Below are 24,589 nucleotides of genomic sequence, written 5' to 3'. Positions count from 1 at the left end.
AACCTCTTCCGAACTCTTGCTTATCATGTCATTCCTCCAAGATTTTAGCTCGGCTCTTAGCTCGCTGAGTTTACGCAAAAGGCAAACGTCCGGGGGGCCGGCTTGGCTGAAATCCTTGCTCAAAACAGATGAAACTAAATCAGCGAAACCCGGTTTGTCGAACCACGAGTCGAAAATCCTGAAAGGCTTGGGCCCAAAGTTCTCTAGCACAGTCTTTAGGATTATCGGGCAATGATCCGAAAGGAACGAGGACACCGCATCAACCCTAGCCTCCGGCCATGAATTGAGAAAATCCAAATTCACAAGAAACCGATCGAGTTTACTCATTTTCTTCCCATCGGCCGAGGAGAAAGTAAACTTCCTGCCTCTCATGTTGTATTCCAGCAGCCCAGCATCAAATATGAATTCATTAAAGTTGTTGGCACACGCCTGGTTGAAGTTGCAATTCTTTTTTTCCTCGCGGAACCGGACCGCGTTAAAATCACCGGAAACCACCCAAAGACCATCAAAGTCAGCTATGACCTGTTTCAAATCGTCCCACAACAGCTTTTTGGCCGACACACTCTGAGGCGCGTAAACATTGAGCATGTTAAGAATACACCCATTCCCCGTTAATTTACCCCTGACAAGAAGGTAATTCCTGTTCTTCACCACACTAGTCATACTGAAAATAGCCAAATCCCAAATACAAACCAACCCTCCTGACAGACCGACAGACTCGACAAACTCGAAACCGAAACTCTTATTCCCCCAGAAACCCTTGACGTCCTCGGCTAAGACAAGATCCCTCTTAGACTCTTGGAACGCCATGAAGCTGATATCGTGTTTGGACTTTAATTCCTTAACCCATCGCTGTTTCTCCAACCCCCCAAGACCACGGACATTGAACGATAAAAAATTCATTGATCCACATCATTAATACCTGAAAAACCGAAGGCCTGATCTGTCGAACGCCCAAAATCAACTCCCACTTGGGCACCGATCTCGATTGTAGCCTCAACTTCTTCCTCCGAATCGATACCCTGTTTCCGAAGCAGGTGGTCGATGCTCCGACGAGTCGGCTCTGAACCCCGATTCTCCTGGTCTAACGAGTCTTCAGCCAAGGTACCTGAAGATTGAGCACTGACGTTGAGGTCGAGAGGGATGTTAGATCTGGAAGTGAAATCCACAAAGCCAAAACCAGGCTCCTCATCCTTTCTTGAGCTTCTAGGCCTTTTTTTGGGCCTCCCTTCACCCGACAAGTCCCCCTTCTTTCCACTAGATTGGTTATGGGCCTTCATAGCACATGAGCCCAACACACTCCTCCTAAAATTCTTCCTACTTTTGTTACCCGACCCAACTTTGAAACCTCCTGACTCATCAGGTCCCACCCTCGCTGATCCCAACCGACACCCAACATCATTGGGACAAACATTCTCTGCAACCTCAAAAAAATCGGCGCCACCTTTTTCTCTTTCCACATGCATAGGAGATTGATTAGCCTTGGAAAGGGGATCCATAAAAATTGGCGACTCCTCGTTATCCCTGCCAAAACCGGACGCTTGACCTTCCTCCATATTCCCGGAACCGGAAGGTAGCAAGTCGTCGGCCGGAGACGAGTTCCGTGACGGATCAATCTGCAACTCCGAACCATCGTCTCGGCAAAGACAATCCGGAACCCATTCCTCAGGGTCCTGTTCAACCCAGATACGAAAGGACCTGCTCCTCCACATCAGAGTGACTTCGTTGTAGATCCTGACAGCACTACCAACGAGCACTCCCACCTTAACGACCGACAAATCCTGGTCCTCCTCGAAGAGTTTTGGCACATGGACAATTTTTCCGAACGCTTCACCGATCATACTCATAACATCAGCATCTAACAAGTGCAGGGGGATACCACACAGTTTCAACCAAACAATCCTCTCGAGGGGAAGCGTTTGATCAGACCAAGGATCTAGCCTGGAGAACCACGGCCCCCAAATCTCCTTACCCTCCAAAAACTGATTAGCCGACTCCTTATCGTGAAACGTAATAAGTAAGGATAACCCACCTAAGTATTGAACGTTCGCGACGGAAATCTTGGCGATCAAGAGAAGCCTATCAAAATCAACTAGGGTCTCTAAATCCACAGTTCTGCCCACTACAGCCACCCCAACCAGGTTGTTAAACGCTGCCGTTCTATCCGGAACCACAATCGGTGTACCAGACGATCTTGAGCCAGACTCCACAGTATTCATCTTGACGTGCTTCTGGACTCCGGAGGCTTTGGGCAGCCCCACCACCTCTCTAAAGCTTCTAGCATCCCTTAGGTTGGACGTTCCCCCATTGAAACCGGAACCAGCCACGTTAGTGTCCTGACTTTTAACCTCCTTATTAAAGTGGACATCCTTGTTCTCCGCCGCAAACCTAGCAATATTGATCTTTAATCTCCAGTCACCCATCTTGATCCCTCCGAGAGACTTCAAAAACTCCTGCCTATCCCTGACATCTTTGACAGAAACAAAACCGAACCTGCTGCCGTTTTTATCCCTTTTTTTGGCAACATATGTGCCGGAGATAGCCCCGTAACATTCCAAGCACTTTCTGAGCTCCCAGGGCGTACAACCCTCAGGAAGATTAGTGACAAACAGCTTGAGGATATTCCCCGATTGCTGGCCGAGACCTGCCATGGAAAAAACCCACCGGAAACACCAAATCACCCAGCACTCCTATCAGACCCTACTCGAAGGAAAAGTTTATTGATAGTTTTATATTATTATTAAATTAACAATCCATTATATTTAAAATAAATCAATTTCCAAAGTATTTTAGGTGACTCTTGACCCAATCGGGGCAATTTGATATGTTTCCTTTATACCATTCTTTTTATATCTCATTTGGTACATTATCAATATAGACCTAAAATGACCTATTTTCAAACGAAGAAGATTCATTTTGCCCCTCTATAAACAACTTCTATTTTTTCCGAAATCAAATGAAGTATTGCCTATTGATTTTTGCAGAAAATGATGCCATTTTATCAACTAAGTATAATTCGATGGCATATATATGCATCATTTAAAACCGAAATATAGGAAATTCAATTAATATCAGAGCATAAGTGTGTTATCGTCACGTCTTCTTAGGATCTTACATAACACTCGTCAGTCGTCACCTGAATTTGATTTCAACCTCTAGATACTGTGTTCATTGTCTAGTTTCCTGAAATTTAATTATATGGACGATCATTGACCTATCAGCTTGAGTCTTGTTTCTGAAAGCATTATATAAAGACAATAATATATTGACCATATAAAGTATGAACAAGTAATGAATAAAATGTTGACCAGGAAATTTCCAGTAGCTTAAAGTGTAGGGCCCATAAAAATTCCGCACGTTAAAAATTGTATATTTTTTAACGGCTTAAATTATATAAAATCCGTCTTCAGCGAGGCTTGAACCTTTAGCCTTAAGGGGAGTAACACCTTAACTTCAATGGCTTTGCTGCCAATTAAACCCAACCCCACCTTGTGTATTTGTATTAAAAAAAGAGAACCAATGAAAGTCTCCCAAAGTGTGTATAATTAAAAAAGAAAGAGTAAACTGCCATTTTGATTCATGAGGTTTGATCACTTTTGTCACTTTAGTCCAAAATTCAAATCTTTTGCATCTGGGTCCCTGTTGTTTCAGTTTTATTGCCATTTTGGTCCAAAAATGAAATCAGGTCATATTTGTCTTATAAAATCCTGCAATTTTGTCCTTTTCCTCAGGGGTGAATCAGGTCATATTTGTCTTATAAAATCTGGTATTTATTTATAAAAAAGAAATGACCATTTTGCCCATGAGGAAAAGGACAAAATAGTAGGATTTTATAAGAAAAATATGATCTGATTTCATTTTTGGACCAAAATGGCTATAAAACTGAAACCACAGGGACCCAGATGCAAAATGTTTGAGTTTTGGACTAAAGTGGCAAAAGTGACCAAACCATAGGGACCAAAATGGCAGTTTGTGAAAGTCTGAAAGTCTCTCAAAGTATATTTTTAAGAGTTATTAGATTTTATCACCCTTAACTATTGGCTATTGGCCGCTGTCACCCCCCAACTATCACTTTACATCTTTTCTAATTCACCAATCACCACTGGGCTTTTCCCTTTTTAAATATTTTTCTTAAATTTGTAGAGTCAACACGTTGGGGTGAGAGTATACTTTTGATCGGTTGCCCCACATATCACATGCCCTCTCCCTTTAACCCTCGTAAACCCACTCACGGCTCGCTCTTGACGTCCCTCCTTAATGCTCATAGTGCGGTGTTTGGCGTCCAAAGGATGCTGATATGGATAAGGGCGTTAACCCACAATTGAAGTTAACTAGTGTTTTTCAATAACGCGCGTTGCGCGAAAGGCATTGGTGTTTTCGACCGACATCATCCTGCAACTCTTCTTTTAACTGTTTCACTTCTTGCAAACACTGAACGTAGACCCTAATTCTTGTTTCACCACTTAATCACTGTAAAAATTACAGGATTCATGTTTGGGGCATGGGTTGACACGTGGACTTCGAGCCTCCCCATTGGTGAGTGACGTGTTGGGTCGGTTAAGAAAAAAAAGCCTAAAGCGTTAGGTAGATTTCGAACAGGGCGAGCTTGTCAAACGGCTTCCGCTCCTTGCCCCGGAAGTCAATGTTGGCCACCGCCACCCGGCTTTCGTGACTTATATCACCACCCGGGACGCTATCGTAGTAGGCTTTAAAACGGTCGAGCTTCGGTCGTAGCTCGCGCCACTTGTGTTGGCACGCGTTTAAATTGTGCCGGTCATTCCCCACGTTGTGTCGGTAGCTAGCGAAAGCTTCCGGCCAGTAACGGGTCTCACCGGGTTGGCGGCCCTTCATCGCGTTGTGCCGGTATCAAGTGTGGGTAGCGGGTTCGGGTAGGTGGAGTGAAGGGTTGGGGTAGCGATGTGGACAGGCGGTGGGGTTGGGGGGGTTTTATAGTGACTTGGGTGAACCGTTTGGCTTGGCCAAACGGTTATTTTTTAAAATTTAAACCTAGCCGCTATGACCTAGCCAACCCAGCCAATGAGAGCCGGCCACGGAGGACCGCTAGGCATGCCCAACGCCCGGGCTGGAACTCCCGCCCAAGGGGCCACATCGAAACCCAAACCCACCCGGGGTGGTGACTTGGGCATTTGTACCCAAACCACGGCCCAACCCTCGCCCCATACCTCATAGTCTAAAAAATGAATATAATGTATTGCTTAATATAAAAAAATCACATAATAAATAAAGAATTGAATGATACTGTTTATTCAGTTTTCATTTTATCATATATTAATGTAACAATAAAATAATAATTAGGTCAAACCAAGTTTTTTTTGAATGACAAAAAACCCACCATGCTCGGGGATATATCCAAGGTTGACTCCTTGACTGCCATGAGACCGTGCCTCCTATGCACGGGAACCAGATAGAATCCGTAAACCCTCGCCTTCACCCAGATATCCATCGAAAATGACCCAAACGGAAATTGAACCTACATCCTCACTGGGTAGGACAGACCAATTAACCGATGAGCCAAATTCTGATTTCAGGTCAGACCAAGTTAACCATTGAAGGCCTAATTTTGAAATGAACCCGAATCAAGAAGATCCAAAGGTATAATCCAAAATAACATGGTTGGCTATTATCACTCCTGTTAAGGACCTATGCTTCCTTCACCCAAAACAGAGCTCCAAAAAGTTTGTTCAAACACTGGAGCTTCACACATTGATCAACAAAAATGTCAACACTCGCTACTTCTCTTCATCTATTCCCCAATAATCCATTTGTACGCACAAAATCAGTTCTCCCAACGTTTTCCACAACGATAACATCTGCTTCATCAAGTTCTTACCCAATTAACAGGTAATCTTCGCTAATTGATGATTCTGTTTGTTTTTGGCATTGATTCGTGAATCTGTTAAGAGGGTTTTCAGAATGTCATCAGTAGTTCATGTATATAGATAGTGAAATCTGATTGCAGCCGTGTTGTTTTTGAGATGATTTTGATCCATATGGGTATGATTTTTAGGGTTTCATCTTTATGTATAGGAAGATTAAAATGATTAGATGAAACTAATGGATCCCCTGAATTCCTGCTTTCATTTCTGTTGTTTCATTTAGGGCTGTAAAAAAAAAATTAAAAAATTATCTTTTTACATATAATGATATAGGGTGGAGTTATTGTAAAAAAGACCAAAAGTGTGAGAAATGTAAGAAAGAATCTCAACCATTAGATTAAAATTAATTGAAAAGGGTAGGATTGTAAATGCATTAACAAATTTAAATATGGTAATCCTTGATTTAAGGATTTGGAGAGAGAAAATCCTGGATTTAAGGACTTATAACCGTCCATAAATATAACACCATTCAGAGTATGTTCATACATGGTGTTTTAAATATAACACCATCCAGAAAATATAACACCATTCAACACAAAAATAACACCATTCAGCAGTAAATAAAAAAACACCATTCAGTACAAGAATATAACATCATTCAGCAGTAAAATAAAAAAAACACCATTCAGTACAAAAATAACACCATTCAGTACAAAAATAACACCATTTAGTAAAAAATAACACCATTCAGTACAAGAATAACACCATTTAGTACAAGAATATAACACCATTCAGTACAAAATAACACAATTCGATACAAAAATAACACCATTCAGTACAAAAAAACACCATTCACATACACACGGTAAACATATGTTGTAATGGAACCCATACATCGTGTCGTCGTGGAATCGAAAGACAACCCCATCCCACGTTAAATCGCCGGGACATAAAACGCATTAACAACTCACCTATATCTTCTGATCCGAAACAAACCGAGCAAAAACGAGATGCTCGCCGGTTCCTTCCTTGCACAGCGGCAACGATTCTGACAGGTAGTGACGGTTGTTCGTTGGTGATGTCAGTAAGCAGGGACGGGTATAACCGACAGTGGCTAGTGCAGCGGCAATCTCCGATGAAAACGAAAAGTGGAATTTGTGGAGAGAGAGAGATATTGTAGGGATTTTGATTGACAGTTTCTATTTTTGAATGTGTATAAAGACTTTATTGCCCCTAGAATTTACAAATTAGTCAAAAAAATAAACCAAATTTTACAATTTGGTCCCTATTAATCTCAACCATTAGATCAAAGATCTAATGGTGTAGATTCTTTCTTACCCTTCTCACAGTTTTAGTCTTTTTTACAGGATCCTAACTCTAATGATATATATATAAAAACAAAAATAATATTTTTACATACACATAATGCAGAATTTACAAATTACATATATAAACATTGGGTTATAATGCATATATATTAAAATTTTGGCTCTAGTTTAAACGAGCCAAACGAGCAAGCCAACAAGCGAGCCTGCTTTGGGCCGGGCTCGGCTTGTTTATAAAAGGGTCAATTTGAGCTAGCCTTGAACTTTTTGAACAAACATAACTTTTGGTAGTTTAGATGCTTAAATCAGTATCATTTCAGTCCCATTTAGAGGTTTCATCATGCATCTAAATGTGATTCTGAAATTAGTTTTAGCACTAAGTTTAATACATGTATCATGTTAAGGCTAACCGGATTCACCCTACTATCGCTATTGGTCAAAAGGTATTCCATTTAAATCTGCGATTGATTTCTATTAATCTATTTTCTTGCAAATTTAGCACCTTGCACGCATATGTGTGTCCTCTTTGTTATTAATGTTTATGTAGTGGTCGGTTATTTCTCAAAATATACTTAGTTCATATAATTCAATGTCTTGAAATCCTATGTAGTTAATATCCCGATATATCAACCGATATATCAGTGATATATTGGTTATCGGTCCTCTGCCGAGATAGCGGTACAAAATATTGGTCAGAATATCAGTACCGATAATATCAGCGATATTGTCCGATATTTGACCGATATGGGACTGATATTTGATCGATAAATCACCAATTTTCCCGATATCAGTACCATTCTTCTTATTTCTACCGTTCATTTTTCTTCTTATTGCTGCTATTAGTGTTTTAAGTCTTAATTGTTAGTTGTTACTATTAAATGTTAGTGTTTTAAGTATTAGTCAGTTCTTACTTGTTACAATTGTTAGTGTTAAATTGCTATATATATAAATTTAGCATATGATATTAAAATTACCGATATCCCATCGATATCCCACCGTGATAACCGATATCTCAAATATCGGTCCTTGACCGATATCCGATAGTTGAAATCAATGCATTTGACCTTCAAGTCAACTTTTTGTTCCTTACTAGAAAATGTGATTTATTCATGCAGCAATGTTTCATTATCTTCTATTGCTCCTCTTGAAGCAATCCTTTTTGACATTGATGGAACGCTTTGTGACTCGGACCCTCTTCATTACTACGCCTTCCGTGATATGCTCCAAGAGGTATTTTCCTCAACCATTTGATTTCTGTTTTTATAATTTTGAATCTTAATATTATTAAACCATGCACATATCAAAAAGGAACATACTTAAGAGACCATTTTAATTTCAATTTTATAGATAGGATTTAATGACGGATCACCTATCGATGAGGAGTTCTTCATAAATAACATTAGTGGCAAGCATAACGAAGAGCTTTGCAGTGTGCTTCTTCCTGATTGGGAGTTTGAAAAGGCTATGAAATTCATGGTTGACAAGGAAGCTTTGTTTAGAAGGTAATTCATGGCAACTAAAAAGATATGTTCTTAAACATGATACCCTTTAAATTTACAAGTCATTATGATTTTAAAACTTAACTTTTAACTCGTGCTTATAAATAAACAGATTGGCAGCTGAACAGTTGGAACCGATAAGCGGCTTGAACAATGTATGTAAATGGGTAGAAGATCTTGGCTTGAAACGGGCTGCTGTTACAAATGCTCCGAGATCAAATGCCGAATTGCTGATTTCAATGCTTAAACTAGAAGATTTCTTTGAAGTGATCGTTCTAGCTGAAGAATGTGCAAGACCAAAACCTTTTCCCGATCCTTACCTCAAGGCTCTAAATGCACTTAAAGTTTCTCCAAATCACACATTTGTGTTTGAGGTATGAACTCAACTAATTAAAGCTTCAACTTCTTATAATTTGTAGGAGTCGGAATGGGCTTCGCAAGCTTGTGTTGACCTGCATTTACGTTTTTCTGCACTTATAAAAAGAGTTAAATGCCATTTTAGTCCCTGTGGTTTGGGCCATTTTGCCAGTTTAGTCCAAAGGTTTGAAACGTTGCCATTATAGTCCAAATAGTTTGAAACGTTGCCATTTTAGTCCACTGGGTTAACTTCATCCCATTTTTTCTGTTAACGAGAAGGGCAATTCGGTCATTTTATATGGCCGAATTGCCCTTCTAGTTAGCAGAATTACATAAAAAATGAATGAATTGCCCTTCTAGTTAACAGAAAAAACGGATGAAGTTAACCCAGTGGACTAAAATGGCAACGTTTGAAACTATTTGGACTAAAATGGCAACGTTTCAAACCTTTGGACCAAACTGGCAAAATGGCCCAAACCACAGGGACTAAAATGGCATTTAACTCTATAAAAAATAATTAACTTTTTATATATGATTAGGAAAAAAGTTTTAGTACGATAATAATCTGAATCTTCAGTTAAAATGACGAGGTTGTATGCATCATAGTTATTAAAGGCGCTACACGCACTTAAGGCGCATAGGCCTCGCCTGGGGCCTAGGCGCAAAGCGCAAAAAAAGCGAGGGCCTGAGAAAAATTAAGCGCATAATGAAAAAAAGTTAAACTATATTATGTATTAGAAAAAGAATACTATTCTTCAAATAAAATAAACAAAATCTATTATATAAAACTATATCATCTATTTAGAACCAAACGTTCTAAAAATATTAGTGTAGAAAAGTAGTTTTCCTTGGATAAAAGTAGAAATTTGGCTAGAATCTTGTCGGAATTTAGAGAATTTGACCGGAATCTCTCCGGAATCTAGGAATCTCGCCGGAATCTACGCTTGAACCATCACCTAGAGAATTAAAGCGCAATTTCCTTGACTTAAAGCGCAACTACCTCGCCTCGCCTGAAAAATGGGCCTAGGCGCAAGGGGCGATGGCTTTTAACAACTATGGTATGCATTAAACAAAGTTTGGGTGACATTCAACCATTTCGACCCGTTCCCCTTTAGTAATTTTTTTTTTTAAATTTTGTGGTTCTGTCTAGGATTCTGTTTCTGGAATTAAAGCAGCTAATGGAGCGGGGATGCCAGCTGTTGGAATGGCGACTAGAAACCCTGAACAAATGTTACTAGATGCTGGGGCCTCCCTCGTTATCCAGGATTATAACGACCCTAAACTATGGGAAAATCTACAGGAGATGGTACAACAAAAGTTGCCTATTTCATCCAAGTAAGTAAGTAACTCTTACAACAAAGTCTAAGAAGTTTGTAGATTAGTTGGTTCTTCACATTGAATTCTGAAAATACTACATACATATGATTTTTTATTTTTTGGAAAATATATGCATATGATTGATAACTGTAAGCAAGGGAAATTTCTTCATGTGACTTTTGACGTTAAAAAGTGGATTGATAATTTGTTTAATATCATAAAGACGATATAGAGGTGTTTTGTGGATGCCACTCAACACTTATTGAGGTTGATTCATGTGATCTTCTTTTAAGAAACGAAACTTAATTCTACATAAATATATGTTGTCGTTTTTGCAACAACCATGTTTAATTTGTAATGGAGAAAACCGTATGAATTTTGTCTGGCTTGAATTCTTTTCCCCTGCCTGAGCCCATATCAGCCAATGTTGGAGGCCCATTGATTCTAAATCCATTTGTGATGTTTTGCACCTGCTGCCTCTGCAGCTCTGCCCAACCCTATTACCAATCTGGAAAGGATCCAATGGCGTATTCATCATTTCTCTTGGCCCAGTTGATTGTGCTGGTCCATCCGTGGCATGTACCTGTTCATTTACCAGCCCTAGTAGCCTAATAGGATTAATATTTTCTGCTGATGCATTAGCCCACTGCTTGACTGCTCATAGAGTATCCTCCTGGGACATCCATCTCTGTTGGTCCGCAGCTAGGTTTAATAAACAGAAACCGTGGAATCCCGATATGCCATTTCCTTTTGCCGGACCCACTTAATTCCTCCTGAATATCTAGCAGCCCATCCATATACGTCGACGTGATACCCAATGCATCCAACCCTTGTTCATCAGCCAGCCCACTGGTTCTATTACACTCATGCTAAGGGGGGAGGGGATGGTGATCACTCATCACTCACAACATCCAATCAAGTCCCGTCATGTCATCAACCATTATTCCATCACTCACAACCTTTTTTTAGTGGAAATGGTCATCACTCACCACCACACCCAACAATTTCCCCCACAACCAACAATTTCCCTCACCACCCAATACCCCATCACTCGTGAAAAGTTCCACGCATTATTAAATTCACGCGTTACCATCATCAGTGGCGGTGGTGTTTTGATGTTATCACGCGTGATGAAATCCATCACGGATCCCACCCGCCTGCCCTAAGTAGTTTGTTAAGATAAGAGATCATTGTATATGTTGCTAGTTAAGATCTTTAAATTGATGATTGTTTTTATGACATATTATAATTCCAAGTTGTATATATTCATAGAAACAAAATTATAGTGCTTCATTATTCTAGCCCAACTTTATACTAGTTAGCCAGTAAAAACATCCTAGCGGATATACACGAAAAAAATGGTGATTAAAGTTTTTAAGTGCATGCAGGGGCGGACCTAGTATCTAACCAAGGGGAGCGGCCGAGCGGGTGCACACCTTAAAAATATATTTAGTGTTATATACGCGTTAAAATCCCGAGCACCCCCGTAAAATTTTGCAAACGCCCCCTTGAACTTTCGAAAGTGATCCAGAGAGGACGTGGAATGGAGAAGAGAATATGAAGTCGAAACTGGGCAGTGGGCTCCGGCAATAGTGAGTTGCATCGGCAACTGCTGTGCTTTGACGGAATATGTGATGAGTGGGCTTGTTTAAATGACTTTCTTGTGTGATGACTGGGACGTTTAAAAGTCAACATCCCAAAATCTAAGACCATGGGGTGTGGTTTGGGTAGTCCCTTTAAGGACTATCCGTCACGTAGGCGTCACGTCACATTGGGTGGAGGATCATCCCTTTGGGGACTACCCAAGGGTGTGGAGGACTACCCAATTTAATTAAAAAACTAATATATAATAAAGGAGGGAGAGAGAGAACAAACTTGTGGGGCCCACCTTTATACCTAATCAGCCAACCAAACACCTCGTCGCTTCCGTCTTCCATGTTAGGACCGAACTCTCTCTCACACGAACTCGGACGACACACACTCTCTGCTCTCACAATCTGCCACAATCAAGAACACAAGGATTTACGTGGTTTGGTCTAAACTGACCTATGTCCACGGGTAACTAGGAGTTTATATTTCTTGGTGTGGTACAAAGATTACAATACAAATGAATCTCTTATATAGATATTGAAGAAAGAGAAAGGTCACAAACATGATCCGGGAATAATGGGGAACAGAGAAGATTGGATAACCCTATCTTCTTATCCTCTTATCCTTTGATCAGAAAAGCATTTCTGATGTCCACTTGATAAAGTGGCTTCATACTCAACAATCTCCGACTTAAAGCCACAGGATAATCTTCACCTGTGCATCTGTATTTGTGTAAAAACTTTTGATCTTAGCTCCTTCCTAGTTACCCGACCTTCTCTTCAATTATCCTGAAGGACCGTTGAAGCTTCCGTTAGCTCCAACACATCAGTCATGGCTAAGTCTGCCCCTGACCCATTCTCTGTTCCTATCGGCTCCCACTGACACGAACTGCCCGATCCTGGAACATCCTGAGAACAAACACTCTCCGAATAAAGCAGATTATCAACTGGAGAGACTTTGACAGCTGGAATACTGGTTCTCTCAACCCACTGTCGTCTGGTAATTCTGACTGAAGTCCAGTGCTCCCAGTGCCACGAATGCCCCTGACTGGTTTCCCTAAACCTTTCCTAGCACGTTTATCCTGAATCTGACATGTGACTCTGGGTTTGCCATATGCAAAGCAAACGTTCTTCTGCCCACGAGATTCTGTGAACCGGATCTTGGTCTTCTTCTGAACTGGGATGGTTACTCCCTCAGATGGTACACTGACCATATACAGCGAACCCCGTTTCTTTTCTCGAGCTACGACTAGATTTCCCTTTAGAACCTTCCATTGCCTGTTCCTAAACTTAAACTCGTGCCCCTGTTCATCCAACTGCCCAACAGAAATCAACTGTTTCTTCAGACTTGGAATTACCCGGACATCCTTCAAAGTCCATGAACCGAATGGAGTCTTCAGATCTAAGTCACCCATGCTCGTCACATCAAGAACCTCATCGTTCGCCAGTCTTACCTTACTAAAATCACCTTCTTTCAGATTTCGCAGTGCTTCACTGCTGTGGGTAGCGTGAAATGAAGCACCCGAATCCATAACCCAGGAATCCACACTGCTCTCCACACTACAGATCAAAACATCATCATCTGAGTGGTCTACTGCAGCGTTAACTTCTTTCTTCTCATTTGGACATTGATTCCTAAAATGTCCTACCTCTTTGCAGTTCCAACAGGTTACACCACCTCGAGCCCTAGACTGACTCCTTTTTTTTGTTCCTGCTCCGACTATCTCTGTTATTCTTCCTTCCTCTGCCGACATTCAGTAATTCACTCGAACTTCTCCTTCTGACGTCCTCGCTCAGAATAAGATCACGAATCCCTTCAAAAGTAAATCCGCTGGTATCTGATGAACTGGAAATCACTGTAACAGTTCCGGACCAACTGTCGGGCAAAGAAGATAACAGTAGCAAAGCTTGAACTTCATCTTCGAATTTGATGTCCACTGTAAAGACCTTCAAAAATGTCCCTAACTAACCTATCAATATAAACTCAGACCCCTAAAACCTTATTGCACATGAAAAATCAAGAAAACAAAGTTCTTGAGTTTCAGGCGGGCCGCGTAAAGGTTGAGCATAGCCTTACGCGGGCCGTGTTAACTAGGAAGTTATCAGATAAACGCTTAAGGGTCTCAGACGGGCCGCGTAAAAGACAATCCAGGTCTTACGCGGGCCGCGTCAACTTGAGGTTGACCGGATAAGTATGCACGGGGCCACGTGTTGACCAGCTGGGGGACCTACGAATGACCAATCAAACCTACGCCTAGACTGGGCGGTTAGGAGGGCCGCGTAAGTGTCACATGAGGGTTTACGCGGGCCGCGTAAAACCCTAAATTCAGCTATAAATAGCTTGTTGCATGCGCAGTTCACTGGTGTCGATCAAAATTATCAGTAAACGAATTCTCACCACTTTAAAGTCGAATTTTCAATTAGTATAGCGAGGCGCTGCCGCGATATCGGGTATTAACTCGATTGCTATTACGATTCAACGTCCGATCGATTGAAACTATCAAACGAATGTTTAAGTGCTGCTCAAATTAGGGTTTATACTTTGTCATTCGTCGTGATTCCGATAGGATGTTTGAGTGTTGCCCGAACTCGGGCTATACTCTGTCATTCGTTGTGAATCCGCTGGATGTTTAAGTATCGCACTTTGTCAATCGTTGTGAGGGTTTAATCTCGTGAATTGACGTAAATGCTGTATTAGTTACTAACCCAATTTGTGTTCATTGTTAATTAAATTAGGTTGATCAAGGCTAATCAGTAGGCTTATACACTGCTCGTTAAATTTGCAATGTGAGTCATTCTCTTTTTATCAACTGTTTTACAAAACTTCAAGTTATTTTCAAAGTTATAATTACAGGGATTAAGTCTATGTAATCACCAAATTACAGCCGGTATGTGAGGTTTTGTATACATTACTTGATAACCGTTACCATTGGACAACGAGTTAGCCAAGGGGTGATATGACCATAGTCACAGACGCCATCGGGCAATGAGGCTACCGATGGCTGGTCGAGTGACAAATACTGTGGGTAGTTGGTTGAAAATCAGAAAAATTGCACTCGCTCTTATTACTGTAAATTATAACAAAATGTGTCATTTTCAGAAAACTGAATGATTCACTCTGTATTTCCCCGCTGACAAAGCCTTTTTCAAACATGTTTCAGGTGATCTGTTGTGATCCAAGAAAAGTGTCGTGAAGCACTACAAGCTTAGAAAAGTGGCTCAATATAAATAAATAAGAAAAGAAACATGTTTTGTAAAATAAAGATTTCCCAGTGAAATCACCTTATTGTAAATTACAGGGTTTTATCCCTAAATTATGTAATAAAGTAAACGGGCATTTTTAGTCCTAAAAGATCCTGTATTAAAGACTTCCGCTGCCGCCTAAATTAAATACCACGGGATTTCCTGCCACGCGGCTCTGGATCGGGTCAAACCGGGGCCGAGGGCCGTGACAGGAAAAGGTGGTATCAGAGCCACTGATTTAAGCAAATTAAGTATTCAGCAAAATACTTAATTTTACTGATTGCCTTTCTGTGATTATGTGTTTTATTAACTGATTATTTGTTAGCTACAGTATGGGTAAACAAAGACTTTCAGCTATTTATCACAAATTAGATACTGCACCCAAAGAAAAAGGAACTTCCTAAAAAGCACAATATGAGAATCCTCTTACCCCAGAGAAAAGAAATTCGATTATTAGGAAAAGTCAGAAACCCCAAATCAAGAAAGTGAGGTTTAATCCAGAAATCCAGGAAATAGGAAGTAATCCACCTTGGAAAGACAAATTAGATGAAAAATGAGCAGATCTTTACATGTTAGCTACTGTAGCTGAAAATGCAAACCTCTAAAACTACCAATAAGCCTGATCTAGTATTAGCATCTTTATCCAGAAAACCACTACTCCGTAAATAAATAAAATTTTCCGTTATCCTTTGTAAAAAATTGTCTTTCGATATGCAATAAACGGAATATTTATCTAAATTTTCTTATAAGATTTTAACTTAGCATTTTTGTGCATTTTGCATATATGCTAAACAACATGAGTGAGCTATCTGAAGCATTTCAGAATCTCAATCTATACCCAGTACCAATCGAAGTCTCCAACGACTTTACTGGTTATTTTGCTGATGTTGAGGAACCCTGGAATTTCAAGCTCCACCTCCTGAGAAAGCAAAAGCTAAGAAAAGAAGAAGATATGTAGGTTGGAGGAAAGTACGTAGGAGGAAACCCGCAACTAGGAGAATTCCAAAAATAGAAAATCCTACAGATAAAGGAAAAGGGATCGAGACCGAAGAAAACCGTAGGCCAGCAGGAATAGAAATCGGAGAAAAGTCTAGACCAGCAAGGATAGAAATGGGAGAAAGTTTTAAACAAACTGAAGAAATAACATTTCAAGATGAAATAGATCGTCTATTGGCAAACTGTGATATTATTAGACCTATCAACAACAACTTTTACCCTTACTCCGCTGAAACCCAAATTTCCATAAATTTGGAACCAGCTATTCCAGACCCTCTAATCCACGCTCAACCTTTAGGAGGAATGGACGAGTGGTGGACTAACGATTGGCAGTTCCAGAATATAATCAATAGTCCTTATACCTTTCTCCCTCAGTTTGATCCAGAACCTATCCCAAACCCTCCAATGAGCAACGAAAACTTAGCCGAACTTCGTCAGTTTGGTGAAGAACTGATAGGTACAGGGAATAGGATCCGGGAAATGGGGGAACAAATCTCCTAGAAATATGACGAAAGGGAGCGTCGCTATTGAAATACCAGTTGACAAAGAAATAGTGGGTTAGGAAGCTGTGGTTGTATAATAACAAGTAGTAACAAACATATAACACTGGAAAATAGGAATAAAACGTTGTAAGATAAACAGTGTGTATGGATGCCTATATAATCTATATAAAAAAATAGAAGTCGAGAAATCGACAATTTTGGCTATATATGCGTGTTGTAAAAGTTGTGTGCTTAATCTATATATTTGATTATCAATTATTTGACACTAATAAGCTACACTTACAATAATAAACAGATGGAAAACGCTAGTGAACCAGTAAATGAAGTAAACCAATCTGAGCAAAATCAGGAAAATCAATAAATGACTAGGCAAGATATCGAGAACATTGTTGCCCAAGGGATAGCCAATGCTATTCCAGCAATCCTGGCTGCTACACAGAAACCTGCTGAACCACAACAAATCATTCCTAGCAAACGTACTCCGAAAGATAACGACAGTAATAGCATAAATGGAGGTGGCAATCATGACGATAATAATCCACGGCAGGTCCCACTTCCTAAGAAAATGAAAGCTGCAACGCCTGGTTGCACTTACAAAGAATTTCTTGCCTGTAAACCAGCAGAATTTGCAGGTAATGAAAGGGCCACTGCAACACTGCGATGGTTAGAGAAAACCGAAGCAGTAATTGCAATAAGTAAATGTGACATGGACGATCAGGTCATGTATGCGTCAAATTTATTTAAAGAAGGGGCGTTAGAATGGTGGAACACGGTATTACAAGCAAAAGGAAGAAGGATGGCCTATGCCATGAACTGGGAAGAATTTAAGAGTCTTGTAGAAAGAAAATTCTGTCTCGAGTATGAAAAAGAACAAATGGCAAATAAGTTCTTGAGCCATCGTATGGTGGGTGTAGACTGTCGAGGATATACTTCGACATTCTTCGAATATGCGAGAGTGGTACCAACACTGGCTTCGTTAAGGCTGCGAGACCTTGTACTATTAACGATGCTGTGGAATTAGCTAATACCCTAACTGATGAACTGGTGCGCACAAGAGAAGAAGATCGAAAGAAGGATTTGGCTCAAAAGATTACCCAAGGATTTCGTGTGGGTAATACTAAGAAAAGAGGAATAGGGCAATCCTCATCTCCTCCTTTCTGCAGAAATTGCAGAAAGAAACATTTTGGAAGATGCAATGCAACCTGCAATTTTTGCAAATCTGTATGACATAGTGAAGAAAACTGCAGAAAGAAAACCATAATCTGCTATAACTGCGGAGAAGCTGGGCATTTCAAACCCGAATGTCCTAAATTGGTTAAACCAGCAAATAACAAAGGCAAGCCAGCTGACGGAGCTACTAAGAAAAATGCCAGAGCATTCCAACTGACCACCCAGGAAGCAGAACTCATTCCAGATGTGATAGCTGGTACGTTCTTAGTTCATGACGTGTTTGCAAAAGTATTATTTGACTCTGGTGCAAACCAAAGTTTTATCAATACTTCATTCAGACAAGCTCTTAATTTACCATTAACCAACCTAGGCAGATTTTTACAGTCGAAACGGCAGATGAGAATTCTGTTAACATAAATAAGGTTTTGCAAGAAGGAAAGATAGAACTATTAGGCCAAAAGTTTTCTGCAAACTTGTTACCTATGAAATTAGCTGGATTCGATGTGGTGTTAGGAATGGATTGGTTAGTAGCCAACCATGCTCGAATCCTGTGTGATAAGAATTCTGTAGAAATTCGTACCCCCACAGGAGAGGTAATTTTAATTACAGGAAATAGACCTCGAAAGCCACTGAAATTCATTTCAGTAATTAAGTTGGCTAGTTATTCAAGAAAACAAGAAATAGTATATATGATTTCCGTAATCATTAACACTAAAAATAAGGAACTTCAGGACATCCCTGTAGTCTCAGAATACCCAGATGTCTTTCCAGAAGAATTACCCGGGTTACCACCCGATAGAGAAGTAGAGTTTAGAATTCATCTAATTCCTGGAACTACACCAATAGCCAAGGCACCTTATCGATTAGCACCCACTAAAATGCTAGAACTTAAGAATCAATTAGATGAGTTGCTTGATAAAGGATTCATACAACCAAGTTCATCCCTGTGGGGAGCACCAGTGTTGTTTGTGAAAAAGAAAGACGGATCGGCCCTTTCTGGTCTAACTCCTGATAACACAATATCAAGATTTTTTTTTTTGAACCAATAATGCCTCAATCTGCATCTTCCACCAACTAAAATTTGTACCGTTAAACTTGTTGATTTGCACCTTCCCGTCTTCTGCCATGATAACTCAAACACGACTAAACGAAACTAAAATAAAAAAATAAACCGAAAATCAAACTGAAAAATTGCTGGTTTAACCGGTCAAAAAACTGATCTTGAAATTATAACCTTCTGCCTAATGCTCCCAAAAAAACTTAGTTCTTTGACAAATAAAATTTTGGCTACTACTGCCAAAGGATTAAATAAAAAAGAAGTAAACCCAATTTTTTTTCTTAGTTTAAAGTTGAGGGGCCTCCTTGGTCAAATTGAGAAACTTCAATTTTCCAAAAAAAAAAAAAAGAAATAAAGCACGTAGTGCTTCTTCTTCCCCACTGAACAAAACAAAACAAAACTCTGCTCTCCTTCTTCTCTTCTCTTCTGGACGCAATCAACACCCAGAAAAGGCAAGGATCGAAAACCCTAAGTAACGGCGGCTACTGGGTCACCAAACCCTAGTCGCGAGGGTGAAAAGAACGGAGGCAGCAACGGTTCTGGTGGAGGCGGCGGCGGTTCTGATGGCGGTGGAGGCGTTTCTAATGGCGGTGGAGGCGATTCTGATGGCGGTGGCCGCGATTCTGATGGCAGTGGCTTCTGACCGGAACCCTAGTTCCGGTTTCACAGGTCAATATCTTCTCTTTCCTGTACACCTCCTTCTCTGTTCGTTTGAGTCCGATCAAGAGCCCTGAGCTCTGATACCAGTTGTTAGGACCGAACTCTCTCACACACGAACTCGGACGACACACACTTTCTGCTCTCACAATCTGCCACAATCAATAACACAAGGATTTACGTGGTTTGGTCTAAACTGACCTACATCCACGGGTAACTAGGAGTTTATATTTCTTGGTGAGGTACAAAGATTAAAATACAAATGAATCTCTTATATAAAGATTGAAGAAAGAGAAAGAAGGTCACAAACATGATCCGGGGATAATGGGGAACAGTGAAGATTGGATAACCCTATCTTATTATCCTCTTATCCTTTGATCAGAAAAGCATTTCTGATGTTCACTTGATCAAGTGGCTTCATACTCAACATTCCATGTGCCGTTTGCGACGTAACGACCCTGGAGGGGGCGGTGTGGGACAAGGGGGACGAGCCGTAGACCGGTGGGGGGGGGGGGTGGGGGGATCCCCACACCCCATGGTCTAAGTTAAATTCAAAATGAGTTTGTTGGGTGAGAAGAAAAAATGGAATTCTCAAACGAATTCGTGTCTGGCACCAAAAATATATATAAAAAAATGTTATATTCTTTTGTTTATTAAAATATAGATTTTAAAATATAATTTATTTACCTATTGTTTATTGAAATATAGATTTTAAGCTTTTATATAATTTCTTTTTTTTTCTAGTTAATTATTGGTTAATTTTAATAAGTACCTCGGTTCTCACATATATATGTCACCTTTTATCTAGTTGATCAAAATTATTAATTTTGAAAAGTATTGTGGTTCTTATATATAGGTGACTGTATTAGTGTGTATCGGTGTGTGTATGTATGAAATTTCTTTATTCCGTTGATATGTCTTCGATACCTTGAAAAAGACAAATTTGATTGGTCAGGAAAATCCGGTCAGATTTCGATCGACCACCACTCTTTTGGATGTTAGATATGGTATTCCACCACTGAATCACATTTGATGGTTAGTTTCCAATTATACGATTAGGGACTGAGGTTTGAAAAATTTTAAGATATGAACTTTTGATTGAATATTCTCAATGGTTGAGTAGTTAATTTGGAGTAGAAGTTTAGAACATTGAGGGGCTGTTTGTTTACTTCTTAATGAGGCTCTTAATGGTTCAGACCTCTTACTGGTTCAGACTGTTTGTTTCACGAGCAAATGTCTGAATGATTTAGACATTTGCCTCTGAATGATTAAGATTTATACAAAGTCTGAATGGTTAAGACCTCTAATCTGAATTGGTCAGACATTTGCCTCTGAACGGTTAAGCATTATACAGGCTCTTAATGGTTCAGACCTCTTACTGGTTCAACATTTTATGGTTCAGACCTCTTACTGGTTCAGCACTTAACCATTCAGATGTTGCCAAACACCCCCTGAATACTTATAAGTTATGGCCGAGTCTAATCACCAATGTGAATATGTGATATCTATGTTAAATACTTATACTTAAGTTGTGAGTGAATATGTAATAATGTAATAATGTGATATTAAGATATGTTATGGAGTTAAGAATCATGATAAGAATTTCCGCACCCGATCCGACCTGACCCGATCAAACCCAAACCAGACCGAAATAATTATTATATAGGAATTGGCAAACGACCCTTAAAAAATTTCCGCACCCCATGAAAAAATTTCTTGGGTGCGCCATTGGGTGCATGGAGATAAGATATGAGTTTACTAGCCAAGGGCTTAGACTATGTGTTGTGGGTTAAGACCACACGGTGTGGGCGTGGTTTTGTGGCGTTTATGCCTTTTCACGCCAGACAAACCACACCGGGCACTGCGTGGACTATCTGTTTGAATAGTGAAAGATTCGAGACGGTACATGTAACACCCCAAAACCCGAATGCTTATATTTGTTGTATGTTCCTATATGACATATCATGAAATAAATGACTAGGCTATTTAACCTAGTAAATTGTATGATAAAAACTATTTAAAAGATGAAAGTTGTGCCAATTATGTTTTAATGGCAAACATGGAGGGGTTAAATGGGATATAATGAAAGTTGGGTTACTAAATAACAAAACACACACACAAACACACACTTCGCGTGTGTTCTTGAACGAGCAGGAGACTCCCATGGAGTCAAGAACCCTAACTTCATCATTTTCATCAAATTGGAAGGCTAAATGATGCTTAAACTCATAACCGAGCATGGATTAATGATCACCAACACGAGGGGATCATAAGGTATGTCTTAAATCTAAGATTTGTGATCATGGGTGAAGTGGGTTATGCTCTAATCCGTGAGATAATATGAAATTGATCATGTATAAGGGTTAGAAACATCATATAGAACATGGGTTATGTAAGGTTTGTGTTAATTTGAAGTTTAGATGTGAAACCCGTTGTTATGGTGAAGATGATGACATGGATAAATCATCTATGTCTAAATTCTTGCTTAAAATTGATGTATTTTGATTTGTAAGATGGATTCTTATGAGGGGAATTGAAAGAAATGTGATACTAGTATGTTTGATGTTTATGCATGTATGATTCATGTTGATTAGAATGAAGAAATTGATGAATTATGTATGAACTTGGAAGATCATGCATAAATTAGTTGTACATTGTGCATAGCTAGTAGTACGCACGCCAAGTGTTTGATGAAATGTCTAGGTGAAGTTAGGATGTGAGATTGTATGAAATGGCTTGACATATATGAATGAAACATGATAATGATGTAATTAGTAGTATACTAACTTGAGGAATGTGCTTTAGATGGAACTCATACAAGAATTCGGGTTGAATGTATGTGTTGGTCAAGACTATGCATTAGAAGCTTGTACATTGTGCTTGAACGGGCGATGCTCCCCATGTGTTTTTATTAATCATTTAATTTCAATCAAGAAGTGAATGTGTACTAAATATATAATATATGACCATGCTAGTAAAGGATGATGTTATGAATTACGTTAGGTTGTCTAACTGAACAATGTGGTTGACAATTTATGTTGTATGCGTGTTAGTGAAAGTCAATGTAGATAAGAGCTGGAAAATGTGTATTAATATGAATAAGCATGAGTACTAACATTATTATGGCATGACGACATGAAAGGATAGGAACCACACTAGCATGGACCAAGCATGAAAGGCTAACGGGTCGAAATGGGGCAAGGAAGCGGTTACGAACATGGATGCACGAGGTAAGTGATTTCCGTAATCACTTCGTAGTACAAGTAAGTAATAAAGTGTTGTAATGAATTAAATATGATGTTTGAGGTCAAATATGTAGTAATATGGTACCCAAAGGTGGGATCCTAAAGAATATGTAGTAATATGGTACCCAAAGGTGGGATCCTAAAGAATATGTAGTAATATGGTACCCAAAGGTGGGATCCTAAAGAATATGTAGTAATATGGTACCCAAAGGTGGGATCCTAAAGAATATGTAGTAATATGGTACCCAAAGGTGGGATCCTAAAGAATATGTAGTAATATGGTACCCAAAGGTGGGATCCTAAAGAATATGTAGTAATATGGTACCCAAAGGTGGGATCCTAAAGAATAAGTAGTAATATGGTACCCAAAGGTGGGATCCTAGAGAATAGGTAGTAATATGGTACCTAAAGGTGGGATCCTAAAGAATATGTAGTAATATGGTACCCAAAGGTGGGATCCTAAAGAATATGTAGTAATATGGTACCTAAAGGTGGAATCCTAAAGAATAAGTAGTAATATGGTACCCAAAGGTGGGATCCTAGAGAATAGGTAGTAATATGGTACCTAAAGGTGGGATCCTAGAGAATAGGTAGTAATATGGTACCTAAAGGTGGGATCCTAAGGATATGTAGTAATATGGTACCTAAAGGTGGGATCCTAAAGAATATGTAGTAATATGGTACCTAAATGTGGGATTCTAAGTTAAGAATTTCCTTTACGTATATAGATGTGTATGTATGTATGTATAAAGGTATGTATGAGTGTATGCATGTATGTAAAGATGTAAGAAAGGTATGTACGTATGTAGATGTGAACGTACGTATGTATAAAGATATGTATGAGTGTATGCATGAATGTAGAGACGTAGGAAAGGTATGTATGTATGTATGTATGTATGTAATCGTGTATGTATGTATGTGTAAAGACATGTATGAGTGTATGCATGTATGTAAAGTTGGAGGAAAGATATGTATGTATGTAGATGTGAATGTATGTTTATATGTAAGTATGTATGTAAGCATGATTTAGACACGTTGAGTGTTAACGTTTTAATGGTGTACCTTGAGAATGAAAGGTAATGCAGGTACATTACTGAAGCCTCACCAGGGAATGGATACGCAGATGTAATGCTTAAAGTTTGAAAAATGACGAACAGTGAAGTGTTTGTGAATGAATCTTGTTTATATAATGTGTGCTAATGTATGAATGAATGTGGTGAGTGCAGGTTGTACGAGTCACGAGGATCTTCAAGGATTAGAGATCGAGGATCGAGTCACAAGACAGATTGTACGGAAACGTTGGTGTTGAAATTTAGAAAACCCATGTCATGCATTTAATTGTAAATGAGTCAATTGATGACTTCTTGTGGAAAGGTTGTATTAAAATGAAGTTTTAAGCAAGTCAAGGTAATTATAAGGAAAGAAATTTTATGGTACGTGTTTCCGCTGCGACTTTAGTCAATTACAAAATTAGGGTGTTACAAGTTGGTATCAGAGCCCTGGTTTGAGGGAATCAAGTACGAAAAGGTAAGTACTTGAACTCAAACTTGTGTGCTCTTGAGATAAGAAATCCGTACAATCCAAGACTCGATCAAGATCCAAAGGTAAAGGGTTGATGAAAGTATGCATTTATGTATACGTATAACAAAACTGACGGTTTTGTATGTGCAAGGTAAGCATAAGTGTTGGAAGAGGATGATCCGTGAATGCAGCCTAGAATGAATACTAAGGTAGGCAAAGAGGTAATGAGACAAGTAGGCAAATGAGCCCAGGTATGTGAATTTAATGTAAGGA

The 24,589-nt window shown here is 39.5% G+C and overlaps 1 protein-coding gene across 7 annotated transcripts; it reads left to right on the top strand.

Annotated features, from left to right (window-relative positions):
• Window positions 1-5,593: 5,593 nt before the first annotated feature.
• LOC110915088 (haloacid dehalogenase-like hydrolase domain-containing protein Sgpp) lies at window positions 5,594-24,231 on the top strand. Of its 7 annotated transcripts, none has more exons than XM_022159716.2 (6): window positions 5,594-5,862; window positions 8,278-8,392; window positions 8,510-8,664; window positions 8,774-9,035; window positions 10,169-10,353; window positions 24,022-24,231. In XM_022159716.2, the coding sequence occupies exons 1-6, from the start codon at window positions 5,738-5,740 to the stop codon at window positions 24,131-24,133; spliced, it is 954 nt and encodes a 317-aa protein (XP_022015408.1). In that variant the 5' UTR covers window positions 5,594-5,737; the 3' UTR covers window positions 24,134-24,231. The 7 variants fall into 7 exon arrangements, with proteins under 7 accessions (XP_022015408.1, XP_035840759.1, XP_035840762.1 ...); XM_035984866.1 differs by having other exon boundaries at window positions 22,693-24,231; XM_035984869.1 differs by having other exon boundaries at window positions 10,169-10,357.
• The last annotated feature ends 358 nt before the right edge of the window (window positions 24,232-24,589 follow it).

Source organism: Helianthus annuus, chromosome 16, assembly GCF_002127325.2.
Source record: "Helianthus annuus cultivar XRQ/B chromosome 16, HanXRQr2.0-SUNRISE, whole genome shotgun sequence".
Taxonomy (NCBI): Eukaryota; Viridiplantae; Streptophyta; class Magnoliopsida; order Asterales; family Asteraceae; genus Helianthus; species Helianthus annuus.
This window is presented reverse-complemented; position numbering and strand designations above follow the sequence as displayed.